Source organism: Phoca vitulina, unplaced genomic scaffold (assembly GCF_004348235.1).
Source record: "Phoca vitulina isolate PV1807 unplaced genomic scaffold, GSC_HSeal_1.0 scaffold2, whole genome shotgun sequence".
NCBI classification, from domain to species: domain Eukaryota; kingdom Metazoa; phylum Chordata; class Mammalia; order Carnivora; family Phocidae; genus Phoca; species Phoca vitulina.
In genome coordinates this window covers 51,169,437-51,188,480 of record NW_022589705.1, presented here as the reverse complement: position 1 = coordinate 51,188,480, position 19,044 = coordinate 51,169,437, and the positions used below count along the sequence as shown (strand labels likewise).

The following is a 19,044-nucleotide window of genomic DNA, read 5'->3' as shown; positions in this document are numbered from 1 at the left end:
CAATTCCAATCAGAAAGCCAAGCACCAAGCAAACCCGTCAGCCATTTTCCGAAACTAGTCTCCCTAATAACCCCGCCCGAGTGCGTGCGCAAGAAAGGGGCGGGACTTACTGTGAGGGCCTCACTCCGGAAACCGCACCCTCGGAGGCGTCCCATCGTCGAGGATTCACAAAACGCGGAGCCAGATTTAACAGTCGGCGACGAAAGCGCGCACTCGAAAGCCAATGAGAGCGGAAGGAGGGGACCTCTCCTGAAGGGTACTCTGCATATCTAGCAATGATTGGTCGAGTTCTCCTTTCTTCTTTTTGGTATTGGCTAGACTTCCTTCTTCCGCCCACCCACTTGGCTTTTGTCTAGGTACTTCTGATTGGCTCCTCTTGGGTGGTGGTGGTGGGGGCAAGGTTTGGGGGATTGCTTATCGCAGATTGGTGGATTTGAGCACCTAGCGTCGTCTTCTCGAGGAAGGAGACCGTCCCATCCTCTCCCTGTCCTGTCTCCCGACCCGTACGCTTTTCCTCAACTCGCGCGCACGAATGGTTAAAAAAAAAAAAAGGGTGTGAGGCTCGAGCCCGCCAGCCAGGCCTCCAGCACCTAGCGCGCGCCCTCAGCGAGGACCCGCGCGAGCTGCCCGTGACGCTGCCTGCGCTGTTTGAAACTGCAGAACCCGTTAGGATCTTGGGGAAACTACCGTTCCAGCTGGTTCCGGAGCCCGTGCGTGCCAGGGGGGCGAGTGGCGGTCGCGAGGCGGCTCCCGCCTTTCGCGTCTCTGCAGCGTGGAGACTAGAACCGGCACTTTCGAAGGACGCCACCTCCAATCGCAGTGCTGGCGCGGGCGGAGGCTAAAACACGGGGGTCCTGAGAGTGAGGAAAACGCGCCAAGTTCCCCTCGGTGGTGGAGTGGGAAAGACCCTAGCGGTTCAGGCTTTTGGCGAGCGGGACTACTTCTGGTGCTCCCTGCCATCCCGGGGCGGGGGCGGGCGGGGGCGGGCGCCGCTCCCGGGATGTAGTTGGTGCCGGCGCAGCGCAGGACCGAGCGGCAGCCCGGGTTCCCGCTCTTGAGAGCGAATGGTCACTCCCCTGCGGGGAGGGCGATCCGGCCAGCTTTTCCTTGGGTCGGGGGCCGCGGGCAGGGTCTCACCTGTCGCACCCACACCCATCCCGGCTGCACTCGGGGCGTCACCGCCGCGGACCTCGCTTTGGGCCATGACCAGGTAAGGAGGGCCTGGGGAGGAGGGATCGGTGCCTGGGCGCCAAGGCAAGTTCGGCCGGGTCCCGACGGGCACTGCCCTGGGACGCCGCGGGGGAGACGTCAGGACCACTTCGCTGCGGCGCCCTTGCCGAGCTGCCAGCCAAGCCCTCCCGGCACCGCTGTGTCTCTGTGGGGGGGGGGGGGGGGGGGGTGCCTCTCCTGCAGCCGTAGTGATTCGGGGAGGCAGGTGCGGGCTGGGCATAAATAGGCCAACTCCGCGGGTGAGGGGGCCCGGAGCTGCGGTGCGGCGGGGGTCGCCACCGGTCAGCCTCCCGCCGGGCCCCGGCGGTGTCTGACGGGCACGGACGGCAGCACAGCCTCGTCTTTTCACTTTTGCGTTCCTGGAGTGATGCGGAGTCGGGAGAAAATGTTTCCACTCAGGTTGTCCGGAATTGCTAAATTTTATCGCGCACTCTGAATTTTTCTAGAAGTATTTAGAAGGCCACGTGTTTTAAACCTTTGTGGATGCTGTCCTTAATTGTTTTACGTTTTTCCCGAAAAATCGGAATTGAGTCGTGTCTTGTAAAGGGAAGAACTTAAAACTAATGAGACTGAACGTTCGTAGTGTCATTTGTTCAAGAGCATTTAATGCTCGATTTATTATGTTTTCTGCGAAACTTGATTTAGACTTAAGGAAAGCCAGGAGCAAGAAGTGGTGCAGCATAAGATGCGGTAGCTGGTAAAAATGTGATATTGTCAGTGATGTTAAATGTTAGTAATTTGAGGGAGCCAAAAGGCTTTATTGCTTAGGATTTATCCGTTATTTCAGCTGCGCGGTCATTTTTTTCTAATATGTACTTAAATCCGGTTAGAGAATACACTTTCCATCATTTAGAAGAATTACCTCCCAAGAAAAACCTTTGACAAGAATCGTTAATGCTTAGAGATCCCTGACAAATTGGCGCAGGCTGGTTTATCATTCATGATAGCTTTCCATCAGTAGCATTAAGTGACTTGGAGGGTAAATTGAGTTGGAGAGGGGGATGGGGAAATTGGTCAACTTTCCAGTTACTTCTGAGTTGAGTCTCAAAAATGTGGTTTCACTACCGAGTTCAGTGTTGCGAATTCCCAGATCAGCGGCAGCCGAGTGAAATGTTTATTAGTAAATATGGAGTTTGAGTGAATTATCTACTCATCCTATTAATGTGTCTATATTTGAAAGTCATTGTCGAGCTTTTGTGCTCTAATATTCCAGTCAGATAATTTTCCCCTGATATCTTAATGAAAATAGGATGGGTGTATAAAATAACTATCACAAGTACTGCGGGGTTTTTTTTCATCCAAAAGTTTTAACAAGAGGAAAAAAGGTTGCAAAAGTCAAAATCATACTTTTTCTACTCTAAGCAGCATTAAAAAAAATTTATAGTTTAAAAAAGTGTTTGGAAAATCAGTAGTGTATTGTGTTTAGTGCATAACAGTTTGGACTGCACAAAGTGCGGTAGTTCTTTACACCACTGTCCCAACCATGCATGTTTCATTACTTTTCACTCAAGTTTTTAGGTATAACTGAACACTAGATCTGTGCCTTTGCTTATGTGCAAATTATACTTTAATTGGGACTATAGTTGACACACAACTTTACATTAGTTTCAGATGTACAACAGTGACTTGTGCAAATTATACCTTAAAGCAGCTTTTTAGAGACTTTATTTCATGTATTCATATTAATAACTAGAAAAGACCTTGGAAGGCTCATTCACTTCTAGTACTCTGACTTCCCATTCATCCCTTTCTCTTTCTCACCTTGTACTTAAGAATTAGAGATCGTTGTTGAGTCAATATTTTCTGAATAAGTTAAAATAAAAATTAACTTTTTACTCACTACTACTTTACTGTAGGTGTACTAAAATGGGGATATTTCGTGATGTGGCTCTTAATCCAACAGACTAATGAAAGTTCAGTATCTGATAATTTTTGTTAAGAAAGTTAAAGACAAATGGCAAGCTCCTTCATTTAAGCAATAAGCATCGAGTGCCTGTTACTGGCCAAGCATTGGGTTTTCAAATGCAAAGTTCTAATTAATTCCATTCCTTGGTAAATTTTCAAAATTAATGATTTTATTGCCTACAGCAGGTAACTGAAAAGTAATGAAACCTTTTCTCTGCGATTAACAGATATGATTGGTGATTACAACATCCTTGTATAAATTAATTCTTGTCAACTCCTTGGGATTTGAAGAGAAAATGCCTGGTGTCATACCTAGTGAAAGTAATGGGCTTTCAAGAGGTAGCCCATCAAAGAAAAACAGACTTTCCTTGAAGTTTTTTCAGAAAAAGGAAACTAAGAGAGCCTTGGATTTCACGGATTCTCAAGAAAATGAAGAAAAGGCTTCTGAATATAGAGGATCTGAAATGTATGTATGTTATTTTTAAGTATATTTCTGTATTTTAAGAATTCCGTATCAGTGAAGAAGCAGTGAACTTTGATATCTCCAGACATTCTGACTTGATAGTCTATGCAGGCAAAACACAGTAGTGAGACAAACCTATTAGCCAATTAGATTAACTTGGAGAAATATATATTGGCTAAAATTATTTTTCAGTTCAAATTTGTTCGTAGTATAACACATTCTGTGTAAAGGGTAAAGAAATAACGTGATCTTTTTTTTCTTTTGGGTGGTTCAGAAGACTTGACAGTTCTTGAGATATTTAAATTTTATAGTCATACCTAATATGTATGAATTATCAAACCTGTTGTATGTTGCCAATTTAAGATAAACTTAAAAATAGGAAATGCTTTGATGCAAGTAAATCCTTCAGTGACTCAGATCTGAACAAAATGGAATATTTTAATACTGTTGTTCTAGTTGTAGTCTACACTAGGTTGCTATTCAACAAATAGGTGCACTGCTGTATGACTAAACTGGATTTGGTCTCGTGTAATTTGCTAATATTTACCAATAATCAGTTTAGGAGATGTGAATCTTATGTTTAAAACACTTTGAGGTGCTAGAGTAGTAAGTGGCAGCTGTAAAATAAATAAAAATGCTGTGAGGACCTACTACTTGTTAAAGTAAGGTAAAAGAATTATAAACTTGAACAGTTCATTTTGAAGTGAAGGACAACTGTGTAATTCTCTTTATAGACTCTTTCCTTTTAATCTTAACAGAACCTGATTTCTTAGGTAGTACAGCCTCTCCTAGATACCATCATAGCATATTCCCAGGTTTTTATTGAGAGACTGCTTTTAAAAATGTCATGTAGGGTTTATTAATCACAGTACCAGTTCAATTTTCTACGCTCTAAAATGGGATTAACAGCTTCATGATGAAATTGTTTAGAGGCTTGTTGTGTATAATACTTTTAAAGTGCTTGTCAAACTTTTATTCTGGGTATGTAGCAATTTTCGCACCTGTACAGATTTCTTCTTCTCAAGTGTCACCTGAATAAAGTCCATATGCTTTTCAGTTCATACAACTTTTGGAAAAAGACTAAATCTTAGGGGGTATAATTTCCACTTTAAGATACTACACTTCATAAAACCTCTCTCTGCTCTATACTTAATAGTGATCAAGTTGTTCCTGCAGCACAGTCCTCACCTATAAACTGTGAGAAGAGAGAAAACTTGTTACCATTTGTGGGACTGAATAATCTCGGCAATACTTGTTATCTTAATAGTATACTTCAGGTAAATTGATGACTTTGCTATATAATAAAGCTTTAGTAGGCAAAGCATGATGTCACATTTAATGTGTTCTGAGAATTTCAGATTATTGGGATAATTGTCCATACGTCTTTGCCTTTGATTGTAAATAAACTAGAATGGACTAAAGTAATGATTCTAAATTGTATGTTACCAGCTTCCTTTGGGGTGAGAGAAAGTGATATGTTAAATAAAATGGGAATAACAAAATTGAACTGACTTTGGTTAATTGGAAGATGCCAAACCCTTAGTTTTTCTGCTTGATTCCTAGTGCAGTGGTGACATGAATTTTAACCTTTGGAACTCTGCTTTATGTTGTACCCTTCTAACCATAAGTCTTAGCAATATGTGCCCAGCCTCAGTGCTTTGCTGCCACTGAGGGAAGACAGTGGGCTAGTATGATGAAATAGAAAACAATTTTTGATCTAATATTAATCTCAGAATTTTAATGCACATTTAAAAGTGCTCTACAGAAAATGTAGATAAACACTCAGACATTCTTACTTTTTATAGGTATTATATTTTTGTCCTGGTTTTAAATCTGGAGTGAAGCACTTATTTAACATTATTTCAAGGAAGAAAGAAGCCCTAAAAGATGAAACCAATCAAAAAGATAAGGTAAAAAATGAAACAACAACATATATAAGAAGTATAGTCATGGAAATTCACTTGCTTAGAAATGAGAAAGTAATAGATACACAGAGGATTTGGGAGGAGGATAACAGATTATTTCTCTGTTAAACTATAACTGAGAAATTTCTCAGTATCCTGTGTTTTCAGAAATGCATTTTTTTTTCCATTTTTGTAGGTTAGCTAAATACATTATCACTTTTACAGTGTCTTCTCCTGCCCTCTAATTTATTGCTTACCAGTAAGCATTGTCATTTATATGCCAGAGTCAGTTTATCATACCATTATACCATCTGCTACTTATCTACTGTGTTTTCCAGTACTCACTTTTAAAATTTAAATATAAAGAAAACTTTGACTTACACAATCAGAAAACCATTCTCTTCCAAGTAGAAAGTAATGAAAAAATACTCTTAAAATTTTTTAGTTTATTTGTATATCTCCATAAAATTAGTGTTATAATAATGAAATTAAATTTAGCAAAGCTAGTATTGTCTAGTGAGACAAAAGGGGGAATGTACTTAATTTGTTTAATGGTTTGTGGGTTTCTTTTTTGACAGGGAAATTGCAAAGAAGATTCTTTGGCAAGTTATGAACTAATATGCAGCTTACAGTCCTTGATCATTTCAGTTGAACAGCTTCAGGCTAGCTTTCTCTTAAATCCAGAGAAATACACTGATGAACTTGCTACTCAGCCAAGGCGACTGCTTAACACACTCAGGTATAGCCTTTAATATAATTTTAGGATTCCAGCTTAGCAACTTATTGCTCTTTTTGGAGGAGAGTGATATGTGAACAAATAGGGGGAATAAAGGGCAAAGAAAACAGAAACTACAGATCTACAGTCCCTAGTATCCCAGAGGCTCTGGAAATTAGACATTTCTTTGGTAAGTTTGGTACTAATAAATTCATTAGATCTGAATCGGTATGAGGCTTTCTATAGTCTTTATTCATTTTTATTTATAATGTGAATATTCATACATTTTTCTGTAGAAATAGTAATATGTTTAATTATGGGATAGTACAAGTGCCATATTTTTGATCTGAAAATTACTGAATTTCTCAAATACATTTGGTCCTAAGAAATTTCAGATTAGGAATTATAGGTTTTTATTCAAAATATATTATGCGTAAGAACTGTAAATTGCAAGTATTCTAGTTTTGTTGTATGTGCTTGCAGAACTATTAGTTAGCTGGATTAGATTTCTTTGTATTGTCTTAAATGAAACTTCAATATATAAAACAGCTTTATCTAATATGTTCTAGGGTAAATCTTTAAAAAGTTATTTAAGAATAGACCTAGGGTGGGGAACCTGGCTGGCTCAGTTGGTAGAGTATGCAGCTCTTACTCTAGGGGTTGTGAGTTTGAGCCTCATGTTGGGTGTAAATACACTGTTCTGTGTTTGTTGATGAGCACTAAGTGTAGTGTAGCATGGTGGCCAAGAGCAGGTTTGAATCCCAGCTTTGAGCAAGCTACCTTATCTGTAAATCAGGGTAATAACAGTACTTACCTCATAGGATTATTGTTTGAATTATGTTATATATCTAACATAAAAAGCATCTTGAATAAAACCTGGTACATGGTAAAATATATATACTAATGTTACTGGTATTTAGAAGAGGATGAAAGTATTTGTGATAATGAATATGAGGTAAAATTTGTTTTTACTTTGAGTTACAAGTTTAGGTAAGAAGTTTCAAATTAGTTGAATAAATGTTTTTAGATTTTTAAAATAACTTATGCTATCTCTAAAGGAATCAACTTCTCTATAGAAAGGGTTTTTGTATTCTATCTTTAAAACTAGAATAGATGAAATGGAAATTTTTATTTATAGGGAACTCAACCCTATGTATGAAGGATATCTACAGCATGATGCACAGGAAGTATTACAGTGTATTTTGGGAAACATTCAAGAAACATGCCAACTCCTAAAAAAAGAAGAAGTAAAAAATGTGGTAGAATTATCTACTAAGGTAGAAGAAAACCCTCATCAGAAAGAGGAAATGAGTGGTATTAACAGCATGGAGATGGACAACCTGAGGCATTCTGAAGACTATAAAGAAAAACTCCCAAAAGGAAATGGGAAAAGAAAAAATGACATTGAATTTGGTAACATGAAGAAAAAAGTTAAAGTATCCAAGGAACACCAGTCATTGGAAGAGAACCAGAGACAAACCAGATCAAAAAGGAAAGCTACAGGTGATACGTTAGAGATTCCTTCTAAAATAATCCCCAAGTATGTTTCTGAAAATGAAAGTGCAAGACCCTCACAAAAGAAATCAAGAGTTAAAATAAATTGGTTAAAGCCTGCAACTAAGCAACCCAGCATTCTTTCTAAATTCTGTAGTCTGGGGAAAATAACAACAAACCAGGGATCCAAAGGACAGTCGAAAGAAAATGAATATGATCTTGAAGAGGACTGGGGGAAGTGTGAAAATGATAACACAACTAATGTTTGTGAACTTGAGTCTCCAGGGAATAATGTTAAGCCCGTTAATGAAGTTAAGCCCATAAACAAAGGTCAGTATAATTTATTCTTAGACTTTGATTGATAGGTAGGAGGATTAACAGCTGCAGAACTGTAATGTTCTTAGATACATGTACAATATAAATGTACTTCAAGTTTTAAGAGAAAATTTTAACACAACATGAACTGTGGTGTTTCAAACACTGTGCTTAGATGTGTGTGTATAAATCTCATTAATCTTAAGGTGATGTTAATGTAATGTTAATTTATGGTTTATAAATAAGGGGAGTTCAATACATTTTAGTGGAGAATTATTTTAACCTTTGAAAGCAGTACTTGACAATAAACTCAAGAAATTGCATTTAATGAAATACATTTTTAGAGAACTAAGTAGGTACACTGTTCTTGAACTGGATTTCTACCTAGTTTTGTCCAGATCTCAGACAAAATGTATAGTATTGACGTGGTTAATGGTTTTACCAACAGTGTCATACTTATTTGGGGGTTATTCCTATAGGAATGTCTTTGGGAAGGGAGTTAAAATGACATAATTGTGACTTTCTTTCTTAGAGACAACAGTAATTCATATTCAAAACTATCTCTACAGAGAATTTATGGGTCATGAGTAAGATACCTCTTAATGCTAATAAGCAAGTTTAGATGTAAAAATTAACCTTTTACTCATGATACACTGTAAATGAACTATTGGTTCTGTGGGCTATGCTGAAAAGTTTTCCTTTTTTTTTAGGTGCAGAGCAAATTGGTTTTGAGCTAGTAGAGAAATTATTTCAAGGTCAGCTGGTATTAAGGACTCGTTGCTTAGAATGTGAAAGTTTAACAGAAAGAAGAGAAGATTTTCAGGACATCAGTGTACCAGTACAAGAAGATGAGCTTTCCAAAGTAGAGGAGAGTTCTGAAAGTAAGCAGAATTGGAGTCTTGTATGGACTTTGTGTGGACCATGGAATAAGTAGTTTTCTTCAACGAAACACAGTCTAATAGTAGCTTGACATAATTATTGAGAAAAAAGAGCTGGCTTTTAGTCTCTGGTATAATAAAATTTTTCTGCTCCTATAGATTCACTTGTTAATAGTTAGCATTTGGAAAATTGTGGCATCTTTATTTTAATGTATACAGTGGGAAAAAGGGAAAACGAAACACTTTAATAACTGTTGGGTGTCTCAGTCTTAGAGTTACATCTTTGAGCCACTGTTTAAAAAGTAGGAAAAGATATGGGAAGTGATCACGAGACTGGCTTACCTCTTCAGATACTGGAAATTAATAGCTAAACTAAAGTCTGTCTTAACACTGAGTAGGTTATCTTCATTTTGCCGTCCTGTCACCTAAATACTTTTTGGCTGCCCAAATACAAATATTTAAAAGATATGTATACTGTTGAGGATGAACTTAAAAGTTTCTGAAACTCAAAGGAATGTTTTTATTATTTGGGAAGGATTAGTCAATTGAAATTGCATGTTAATTTTGAACATGGACCTTGTTTAATTTTAAATGTCTGAGAGGTTTTTAATTTGTGAGTGAAAAGAATTCTCTTATGTAGTTTCTCCAGAGCCAAAAACAGAAATGAAGACCCTGAGATGGGCAATTTCACAGTTTGCTTCAGTGGAGAGGATTGTAGGAGAAGATAAATATTTCTGTGAAAATTGCCATCATTATACTGAAGCCGAACGAAGTCTTTTGTTTGACAAAATGCCTGAAGTTATAACTATTCATTTGAAGTGCTTTGCTGCTAGTGGCTTGGAGTGAGTATTATAAATAAAAGCTACATGAAAAAAAAATGAGCTCTATAAGAAGTTTTGTTCAAAATACTGTAATAGTAAAATAGCGTAATAGCATAATATAAACTACTGAAATGAATTTATAAAGATTACCTTAGAAAAGTCTGTTCTCTTTTTAACAGTTTTCTTGTAAAAATGCATCAATTTAAATCCTTTTGGTATGAATACAGATTCTAGGATTTCTTCCCACATCTTTTAATCTTCATTCCTTATTAGAAACAGTTTCAAGTTGAATTGATTAAAGCAGCAAAGAGATTTTTATATACATTGAGATTTTTTTTTTTTAGGGGAGAAAAAGGCAGAATTATTTCATTTTCAAAGTAAGCCAGGAGTCAAACTAGTTCTTTGAAGAATGAGAGATTCTTCTCGTTGAAAATTTAAGTATCTTTGTGACATGTATACATGTAAATGAATTGTTTGAAATTACCATGAGGGCTTTCCAGTAGTTCTCTACACACTTTATTATGCCTGAAGATGACACACAGTGCTTTCTTTCAGTGGACATTTTCTTTGCTCCCCAAATCCTGATAGAGAAAGCCTTCACATTAAAATTACTTAACTAAAATATAAAAGATTTTAAAGTTAAATGGCATTTAAAAACTGATTTTCTCATTGTACAAAATTAGGAAAGTAGAGAAAATGAAAGGGAGAATGCCATATATCCTTCACAGAAACAGGTGAATATTAGCACTTCAGTATTTTTTCTTTGTATACATAAGTATACAAAATTAGAGTCTGGTTTTTATTTTATGTTTATATAAGCACTAAATATTAAGGGTCATTCAGACTTCTACTTGGTTTCACATTTGGGGGTAAAACTGAATATATGTAAAGTGGAATTGCAGAAAACCCCTTTTTTTTTTTTTCCTTCCAAAGGTTTGATTGTTATGGTGGTGGACTTTCCAAGATCAACACTCCTTTACTGACACCTCTTAAACTGTCACTAGAAGAATGGAGCACAAAGCCAACGAACGACAGCTATGGATTATTTGCGGTTGTGATGCACAGTGGCATCACCATCAGTAGTGGGCATTACACTGCTTCTGTTAAAGTCACTGACCTTAATAGTTTAGAACTAGATAAGGGAAATTTTGTGATCGACCAAATGTGTGAAATAGGTAAGCCAGAACCATTGAATGAGGAGGAAGCAAGGGGTGTGGTTGAAAATTATGATGAAGAAGAAGTGTCAATTAGAGTCAGTGGAAATACACAGCCAAGTAAAGTTTTGAACAAAAAAAATGTAGAAGCTATTGGACTTCTTGGAGGACAAAAGAGCAAAGCAGATTATGAGCTATACAACAAAGCATCTAATCCCGATAAAGTTGCCAGTACAGCATTTGCTGAAAATAGAAATTCTGAGACTAACAGTACTAATGGGACCCATGAATTTGATGCAAACAAGGAATCCAGTGACCAAACAGGCATTAACTTTAGTGGATTTGAGAACAAAATTTCATACGTAGTGCAAAGCTTAAAGGAGTATGAGGGGAAGTGGTTACTTTTTGATGATTCTGAAGTGAAAGTTACAGAAGAGAAGGACTTTTTGAATTCTCTTTCCCCTTCTACATCTCCTACATCTACTCCTTATTTGCTATTTTATAAGAAATTATAGAGTGAGTATTTTCCTTATGTATATATTAAACAGACCTGGACAAAAGCTGGTAAAGTTGATGACATCAAAGAGTCTAGCTTATCTTTTGAAGCTATTGGATATTATTGGTCTCTCTAGGTTTTTATATAAATAGTGACATTTGAATTACTGAAAACCATGTTAATTTTTAGAATTCATTTCCCATAGTAGAGACTAGTGATGCATTAGCTTCTGGGAACAAACCTGTATAGGTTCTTAATTGAATTATTCAAATGGGAAGCATTTAAACACTTTTGAATTTACACCTATCTTTTGTGTTTGCTTTTTAAAATAAAGTGCTTGTATTTGTATCTCCATATTTTGGAGTAATTATCTATATGATGTTTATAGGTCCTGTGGTTTTTCAGCTAAAAAGCAGAATCTCATTTCAGTACATTTAGTTTTATAAGTCATGAAGCCAAATCTTTAATGGGCTGTATTTAGAGGCACAAAGTCTGGAATATGTGTGTATTCACAGTAGTGTACATTTTGTGCCTTGAATCACTCTGAAAAGTGTCTCAGAAAACCTGGACAGCCAGTCCTCTTCTATCTTCACAAGAATTTTATATGTATTTATGAAAATGATTCTGTATTCTAGTAAATCTTTTTGGGCATGGACTAATTTGTATCTCTTCATAGTCATACTCTGCACGATCTGTATATAGTATATCAAATTTAGAGGTGTGACCTTAAAATTAACTTTTTTTAAAAACCGGGAGGTCAATAAAATTTAAACTGCTTAACAACTATGTACATAACTGCTCATTTTTACTTGCATATTTTTTTTTTACCGTAACTATAGCTGAGTTCTTTTAAGAAAATGTATGTGTATGTATAATATATATACACATACACACACACACATACCTAGAAGAGAATAAACATGCGTAATTACCTTTAATAATACTGTGAGAGTTGGAGGTGAAGAGATTTTTCAAATAGGAGAAACTGCTTAGTCCATCCACGTTGTCATACTTAAAAGAAGTTTATAGTAAAAACTGTTGCATTCTAGTTGTCCTTTAAAGTAAACATAACTTTATAGAATCTGTAAAGATGATGCTTTGTGCACACACAAAAATGTGGTTAAATTTTCATTCTAAATGTATATTAAATTGGTAAATGATCAATTACCTTATGACTTGTTAAGACATTAAAAACAATCCTAAAGAATATATAAATGCTATTAGAATAACACTTTTATACCCCCAGAGTACCTGTCAACTAATAAATTAGTCACACAGTTAAATCATGTCTTATATTCTTTCACAAGATGGTGTGATATAAAACATCATGGTCCTCACTTCATTCTACATTCAGAATCACTAATGGAACTTTTAAAAAGAAACAGCCCGTTTCTGATAGAGAAAGAATCATTAATGGAACTTTTAAAATGCAACAGCCCTGAACACTACTCATAAGCTTCTGATGGAGTACTTTTAGGATAGAGCCTGGGCCTCATACTCAAGAGACAGCCAATGTTAAGAACTTGGTATAGATTCTTGATACGAGAAAGTTTGTTTTAAGAAAACTGAAGTATGTGGGAGGTAAGGAAGTGTTCAGTATTATACCATTGTTCTCAGAGGAAGCCTGTTTTTATTCAAGTCAGAAAACAGTATTGCATGGTAATTAAATCATAATTATATAAATTCTAGAGTTTTTGATACTGTCACTGAGATTTATGTGAACTATTCCAAGCTCTTACGTGATATAATCTAATGAGTAATGACCTAGGGATTACTTAATATTCTCTCCCTTATGTATACCTCCCCCATCCCTTGCCCTAAAGAGGAGAGAGTACTTGTTACCTTATTTTTGTTTTAATGAATTTCCATTCTTGACTCGTCTTCCCTTATTGTTCATGTGGATCCTCTGTCCCCAAGTTTTTGAGGTTTTATGCCTTTCTGACTCCTCAGCCCTTTTGGTCCAACACTGTTGACTCATCTGAAAAATCTTTCTGTGATTCAGTCTTTGAATTGATGTAGGTAAGATGAATTTGAGATAATAGTGCCAGTTATAAAGGTAGGCTGGAGAAAGGATATCAACCATCTCCTATGGTCTCAGGAAAAGCAGACATTTTTGAGATCGTGTTTCAACATCAACTACAGAATGAAGGCACCATATTTAATCAGTTTTTAAGTGATTCATGTCACTGGTCAATAGATCAAAGGGACAGCTTAAAAATGATGCCTTTCTATACGCTATATTACTACACACAAAAAAAACATTGTTGAAAACACTTCCAAAAATCATTAATATGTAGTTTCTTGGATAAACTTGCCAAGTAATTGGAATAAATATTTTCAAAAAGATTTTTGCCTTAGTTTTTCATGTCAAAGTTATTTTAAATTAGTTCTTGATTTCAATTAAAACAGGTAATTTTACCTTTTACGTACACTTTATAAAGTCTATACAAGCATTAAAAAATAAAACTTTTCATTCAACTGGTAGATTAAAATCGAACACCAGCTCTCAGTGTCATTTTTATGGTGATATAAGATAGCTCTAAAGCAGATTTCTAGTTGACCAGTTTAGGTGACCAAACTCATAAAATGACTGGCTTGTTTAATCTGAAACATAGGAATCATTCACTTAGTTGCTGAGAGTCATGAAGTTCATACTATCAGTATAACAAGACTGAGAGTCAAAGACTAAGCTACTGTCAGCTATCAACAGTATTCAATTGTTACAGACAAAAGTTTTGTTAGGTAAAATTATTCTGCAATTTATCCTGAATCCCTTTTTTTTGGTTTCTAAATGGAAAATACCTTAGAAACCTGTTTTAAGACTTCACAAACCAGTTACCAATATCTATCTACTACCCATTTATTCATTTAATTAATTTGGGGCTCTTTGGCCCATACAATGTCAATTTTCATTTTTAAAACTTTGCTAGTTTTGGAACTAGTTCTTGAATTCAAGATTCTCTGCTTTTGTCAACAAAAATTTTTAAAGTCTCACTCGGTAAAATTAGTGTAAACGTTCACATATTTAATAGTACCTTTAAAATAAGCATTACTACATTTAAAATGGTTCCAAAATGAATCTATAAATGGTAATATAAATTAAAAAATACAAACTTAAAGTAAATAAATTTAACATTAGCTATGGTATAAATAATAGTAAATGTATAGTGAGTCATTACTTTTGAGTCTTAAAAAAAGATAACAGCATATTACCAGAACATGAGAAACCATGGCCATGATTCTCAAACTTCAGTGATCTACTTTTGATACTGTTTTGGCCACTGCGTTCTTCAATGAGTAGTAAATCAATGCTAGAATTTCCAGAATTAAGCCCCAAGTCTTGTTTTTCAATAAATCTTAACTTCTTTTCATACTCAGTGTTGAATACATGGCTCTCTTCAAATCAGTAAGACAAGTGCATTTATTTTAAAGATCCATTTTGCGCAGGCTCATCCGACTGAAGGAATCTCTGGGGAGAAGAATGGATATAATTATAAGTAAACAATTTTTGCATATTCCTTTAAAATACGCTTTATGTACTTTTTTTCTGCCAGAGCTAGCTCAAAGTTTGCCATCAAAAACTGAAAATGTTTTTGCCATCAAAGTTCTTAACTTTCAGGTTACATGTTCATCCTATACATTCTGCCTTATATATTCTAGTTTTATAGATTAAAAGTATATTACAGTAACCACTTTGCCAAGTGCATTGATCATTTATTCATTTGTCCAATAGGTGTATTAGATATTGTGATAAAACAGGAGCAAAGGGATAAGAGAGATTTCAAGAAAAGATTTGCGATTATTAAAAGGGAAAAGGCAGGTGCTGCTTATTTAAAATTTTAAATCCTCAGAATTCAGCGGTTCTCAAACTCCTGGGTTTTAGATCCTTTTTACACTTAAAAACTGAGGACCCCAGGAAGCTTTTGTTTATGTGGATTCAAACTGACATTTACCATATTAGAAATTAAGATTTCAAATTATTACTTTATAAAATAACCCATTTGTAAGAATTAAGTACAATTTGGTACAATTAAATAGCTTTACTGTTGCTAGTTCAAAGAAAAGGGTGGTAAAATACTCAATGGTTGTATGTATATTTGGATTTCAATATGCAAAAAAAGGGCAGTTAACGTTCAGCAGTTATCATGCCCTCTCCAGAATTCAGGTGCTAAAGTAAAATGTTAAAACACTGCTTGGAACTTTACATGCCTAAAATTTAATTTCTATAACAACCTCTTAAAGGTAAGTATTATTTTATTTGTCACAATTAGTGGAGAAAAATACTGAAGCCCTTTTGATACTCCGTGGGGTTGCCTGCTTTAATACAAATCTAGAAGAACATACTCTAATACTATTTACTGTTAGGGCTGAGGAAAATGAGTACCTGGCTCCTGATACATTCTAGTAAATTCTCCCATACAAATAAAGTGTGACAGGACTTTAAAAGAAATAGTTTCAGGAGGCCAGACTTACATGTTGTGTCTTGGTTAGTATGCGTATTTAACACAACTTTATTATTCTCAAATTACAGAAAGAACTGACTTCTGTCTTGAAGGCTGATTCATAATAGGGTTATTCATAATCGGCTAGTTGAACTTGTTAGGTTTCAAGAGACAATATCTGAAACCATGTAATAAAAGTTACACGAATTATTACTAAACCAAGCAGATTTCATTTTCCTGAAGATACCCAAAATAATAGACAAAAATGAGCATACCTGTGGCAGGTGACAGGTAATACTGCCTTGTATAATTGCGGGATCTTTCTGTTTATCAGAGGCTGTAAGGCCTCTTTAAGGCGATGATAGTTTCTCTCCAGTTCCCTTTGATACTCCTTTTGATCTGGCCCAATTAAGCTCTTATTTTTTCTTAAGGCATCCTCACACCTAGGAAAAACTGTGTGTTACCAAAAGATTTCTCTGGCATAGTTTGAGAGCCTGATGCTATTACACATATTTACCATGATGATGTCATTCAATTTTTCGGTTCAATGTCTCTCTTGCATTGGGGGTAAGGCAGGGAACAGATGATCAACTTGAATTCTTTTACACTCTAACATTCACCAACCGTCTTCATTTAATTGAATATTGTGTATTTTTTAATGTTAAATCTTAAGCCATTTTTCCACATACCACCACTAGACTTTTTAACCCTATTCACTTATGTACGAACAATGGCATCTGGCACAGTGGTTTGCCAGTGCTTAAATGAATAGTCCTTGATAACAATCCTTTGTCCAATTTATTCAGATATTTAAGAAAAAAACCTGGACCCTAACAGAGCAATGTAGGATGTTAAACAATGTACCCATATCAATAGTTGCAGAATTACAGCTAAGTGATGTTCAGAAGAAAACATACAGTCTTAAATGCTTATATATTTTTTTTAAAAAAGCTAAAAGTGAAGAGCTAAGCAACTGAAAAGAACAGAACAAACTTGAAGTCAAATCACAATCTTTCCACACAAAAAACAACAATGTGCAAATTCTACTAAACATTCTAAGGATAGGTAATCCCAGTGTAACACAATTATTCTACAGTATAGAGGGGGAAAAAACATATTTCTGAGAAGAGTTTCCAACTCCTATTTCAAGGTTTGGATACCAAAACCTAATGGGACTATAAAGATAAAAGTGTAATTTAATCTCACCCATAAACACAGTTGCAAAACTCCTAAACAAGACAAGAGGAAACTGTTGTACCAATATCACACACACGTAACATTCTAAAATCTGTCATGATGAAAATTCAGCATAACAAATAGGTGGGAACTTCTTTAACCTAATTAAAAGTATCTACAAAAAACCTGAAGAAAACACTATACTCAAACAGTGAGCATTTTGTCCTTTTAGATCAAGAACAAGAAAGTGATGTCCTCTATCATAGTGCTATTCAGAATAACATAGTACTGGAGCTTCTAAACATCACTGTAAAAATTAAAAAAGATTCTACAGATAAATTATTAGAATTCACGAGTTTGGCAATATCCTCATGTAAAAATATAAAATTCAACTGCATTCTGTATGCCAGCAAACAAAATATAATTCTAAAAGATACCATTAACAAAAGCATAAAAGTATGAAATACCAAGGAATAAAATCAAGATATATAAGGCCTTTACAGAAAATCAAAATATTAAGAAAACATCTAAGTAAATGAGAACTAGGTCATACTCATGGACTGGAAGAGTCAAGTTCTAAAGAAGTTCCAACTCTCTGCCAACTTATCTACAGATTCAGGTTATTAGTTTTAGGGGGGTAGGGAGGTGGAGGGAATGATAAATTGATTCTATAATTTATATCAAAAGGAAAAGGGTCCAAAATAGTCCTTGAACAAAAGGTGACAGAAATTGCTCTACCAGATATCAAAGTTTATTACAAAGCTGCAGTAATTAAGAAAGCATGATATTGGCTCAAGGAGAAACAGAATAATGGAAGATAATAAAGATCACAGAAACAGATGCATACCAACACGAGCACCTGATTTATAATAATACCGCAAAGCAGAAGAGAAAGGGCAATTTTTGAAATAAGTGGTGCTGTGTCAACTGGATATCCATAGGGAAAAGAAATCTGACCCCAATTCATGCCACAATTAATAAATGGTATCAAGATAATCACCAATCATCAGAATGGACAAAAAAAACTAATCCCTACCTTGAACCACTCAAAAATCAAACGCAAGTGGATTTAAAATAAAAATAAAAAAGCCATTTTTGCCTTCTTCCCCTGTTTTTAGCCTACATTGAGTTTTATTTTTTTAAGATTTTATTTATTTCTTTGGCAGAGAGAGCACAAGTAGGCAGAGCGGTAGGCAGAGGGAGAGGAAGAAGCAGGCTCCCCACTGAGCAGAGAGCCCAACATGGGGCTGGGATCACAACCTGAGCCAAAGGCAGAAGTTCAAACCACTGAGCCACCCAGGTGCCCCTAACCTACACTGAGTTTTAGACATACCATTATACTGGGTTTTAGAAGTCAATATAGAATACTACTATGACCAGGGCACCTGGGTGGCTCAGTCAGTTAAGCGTCTGCCTTCAGCTAAGGGTCATGATCCCTGGGTCCTCCTGGAATCGAGCCCCATATCAGCCTCCCCACTCAGTGAAGAGTCTGCTTCTCCCTCTCCCTCTGCTGTTCCTCCTGCTTGTGTGCGTGCTCTCTGTCAAATAAATCAATCTAAAAATAAAATAAAAAACACTATGACCTCAGTGAAAAAGTTAATTTAAGATACAAAAAGCAGCAGTCATAAAGAAAAGACTGAATCCTTCGCTGTGCAGAAGCATTTAATTTTAATGTGGTCCCAGTAGTTTATTTCCCTTGCTTTTAGGAGACATATCTAGAAAAATGCTACTATGATTGATGTCAAAGAAATTACTGTCTGTACTCTTCTAGGATTTTTATGGTTTTGGGTCTCACATTTAAGTCTTTAATCCATTTTGAGTTTATTTTTGTGTGTGGTGAAAGACAGTGGTCCCATTTCATTCTTTTGCATATAGCTGTTGGGTGTTCCCAATGCCATTTGTTGAAGAGACTTTTTTCCATGGCATATTCTCTCCTCTTTTATTGAAGACAAATTGACCATATAATTGTGGGATTACTTCTGGGTCTTCTACCCTGTTCCACTGATCTATGTTTACTTTTGTGCTAGTCCCATACTGTTCTGATTACTACA

The 19,044-nt window shown here is 36.0% G+C and overlaps 2 protein-coding genes across 18 annotated transcripts in view; one reads left to right on the top strand and one right to left on the bottom strand.

The window, feature by feature from the left end:
* Window positions 1-379: 379 nt before the first annotated feature.
* USP1 (ubiquitin specific peptidase 1) lies at window positions 380-11,728 on the top strand. Of its 3 annotated transcripts, none has more exons than XM_032427511.1 (9): window positions 380-1,210; window positions 3,363-3,601; window positions 4,755-4,875; window positions 5,404-5,508; window positions 6,081-6,241; window positions 7,356-8,041; window positions 8,737-8,907; window positions 9,545-9,746; window positions 10,659-11,728. In XM_032427511.1, the coding sequence occupies exons 2-9, from the start codon at window positions 3,432-3,434 to the stop codon at window positions 11,392-11,394; spliced, it is 2,352 nt and encodes a 783-aa protein (XP_032283402.1). In that variant the 5' UTR covers window positions 380-1,210; window positions 3,363-3,431; the 3' UTR covers window positions 11,395-11,728. The 3 variants fall into 3 exon arrangements, with proteins under 3 accessions (XP_032283402.1, XP_032283421.1, XP_032283411.1); XM_032427530.1 differs by lacking the exon at window positions 380-1,210 and adding an exon at window positions 1,463-1,629; XM_032427520.1 differs by lacking the exon at window positions 380-1,210 and having other exon boundaries at window positions 1,639-3,601.
* Window positions 11,729-14,379: 2,651 nt separating this feature from the next.
* The window catches only part of DOCK7 (dedicator of cytokinesis 7), a 215,382-nt gene continuing 210,717 nt past the window's right edge, over window positions 14,380-19,044 (bottom strand). For all 15 annotated transcript variants that reach the window (XM_032427391.1, XM_032427399.1, XM_032427424.1 and 12 more), the window contains 2 exons: window positions 16,093-16,260; window positions 14,380-14,844 (listed from right to left, as the gene is read on the bottom strand). In XM_032427391.1, coding sequence (XP_032283282.1) covers window positions 14,802-14,844; window positions 16,093-16,260 — 211 coding nt within the window. In that variant the 3' untranslated portion in view covers window positions 14,380-14,801. The remainder of the gene's footprint in view (window positions 14,845-16,092; window positions 16,261-19,044) is intronic.

Bases quoted from the DNA above. Each gene is read 5' to 3' on its own strand.
- USP1 (XM_032427511.1), top strand. From the start codon at position 3,432: ATGCCTGGTGTCATACCTAGTGAAAGTAATGGGCTTTCAAGAGGTAGC. The intron at 8,042-8,736 runs GTCAGTATAATT...CTTTTTTTTTAG, and splicing joins AGTTAAGCCCATAAACAAAG to GTGCAGAGCAAATTGGTTTT. The intron at 8,908-9,544 runs GTAAGCAGAATT...TCTCTTATGTAG, and splicing joins AGTAGAGGAGAGTTCTGAAA to TTTCTCCAGAGCCAAAAACA.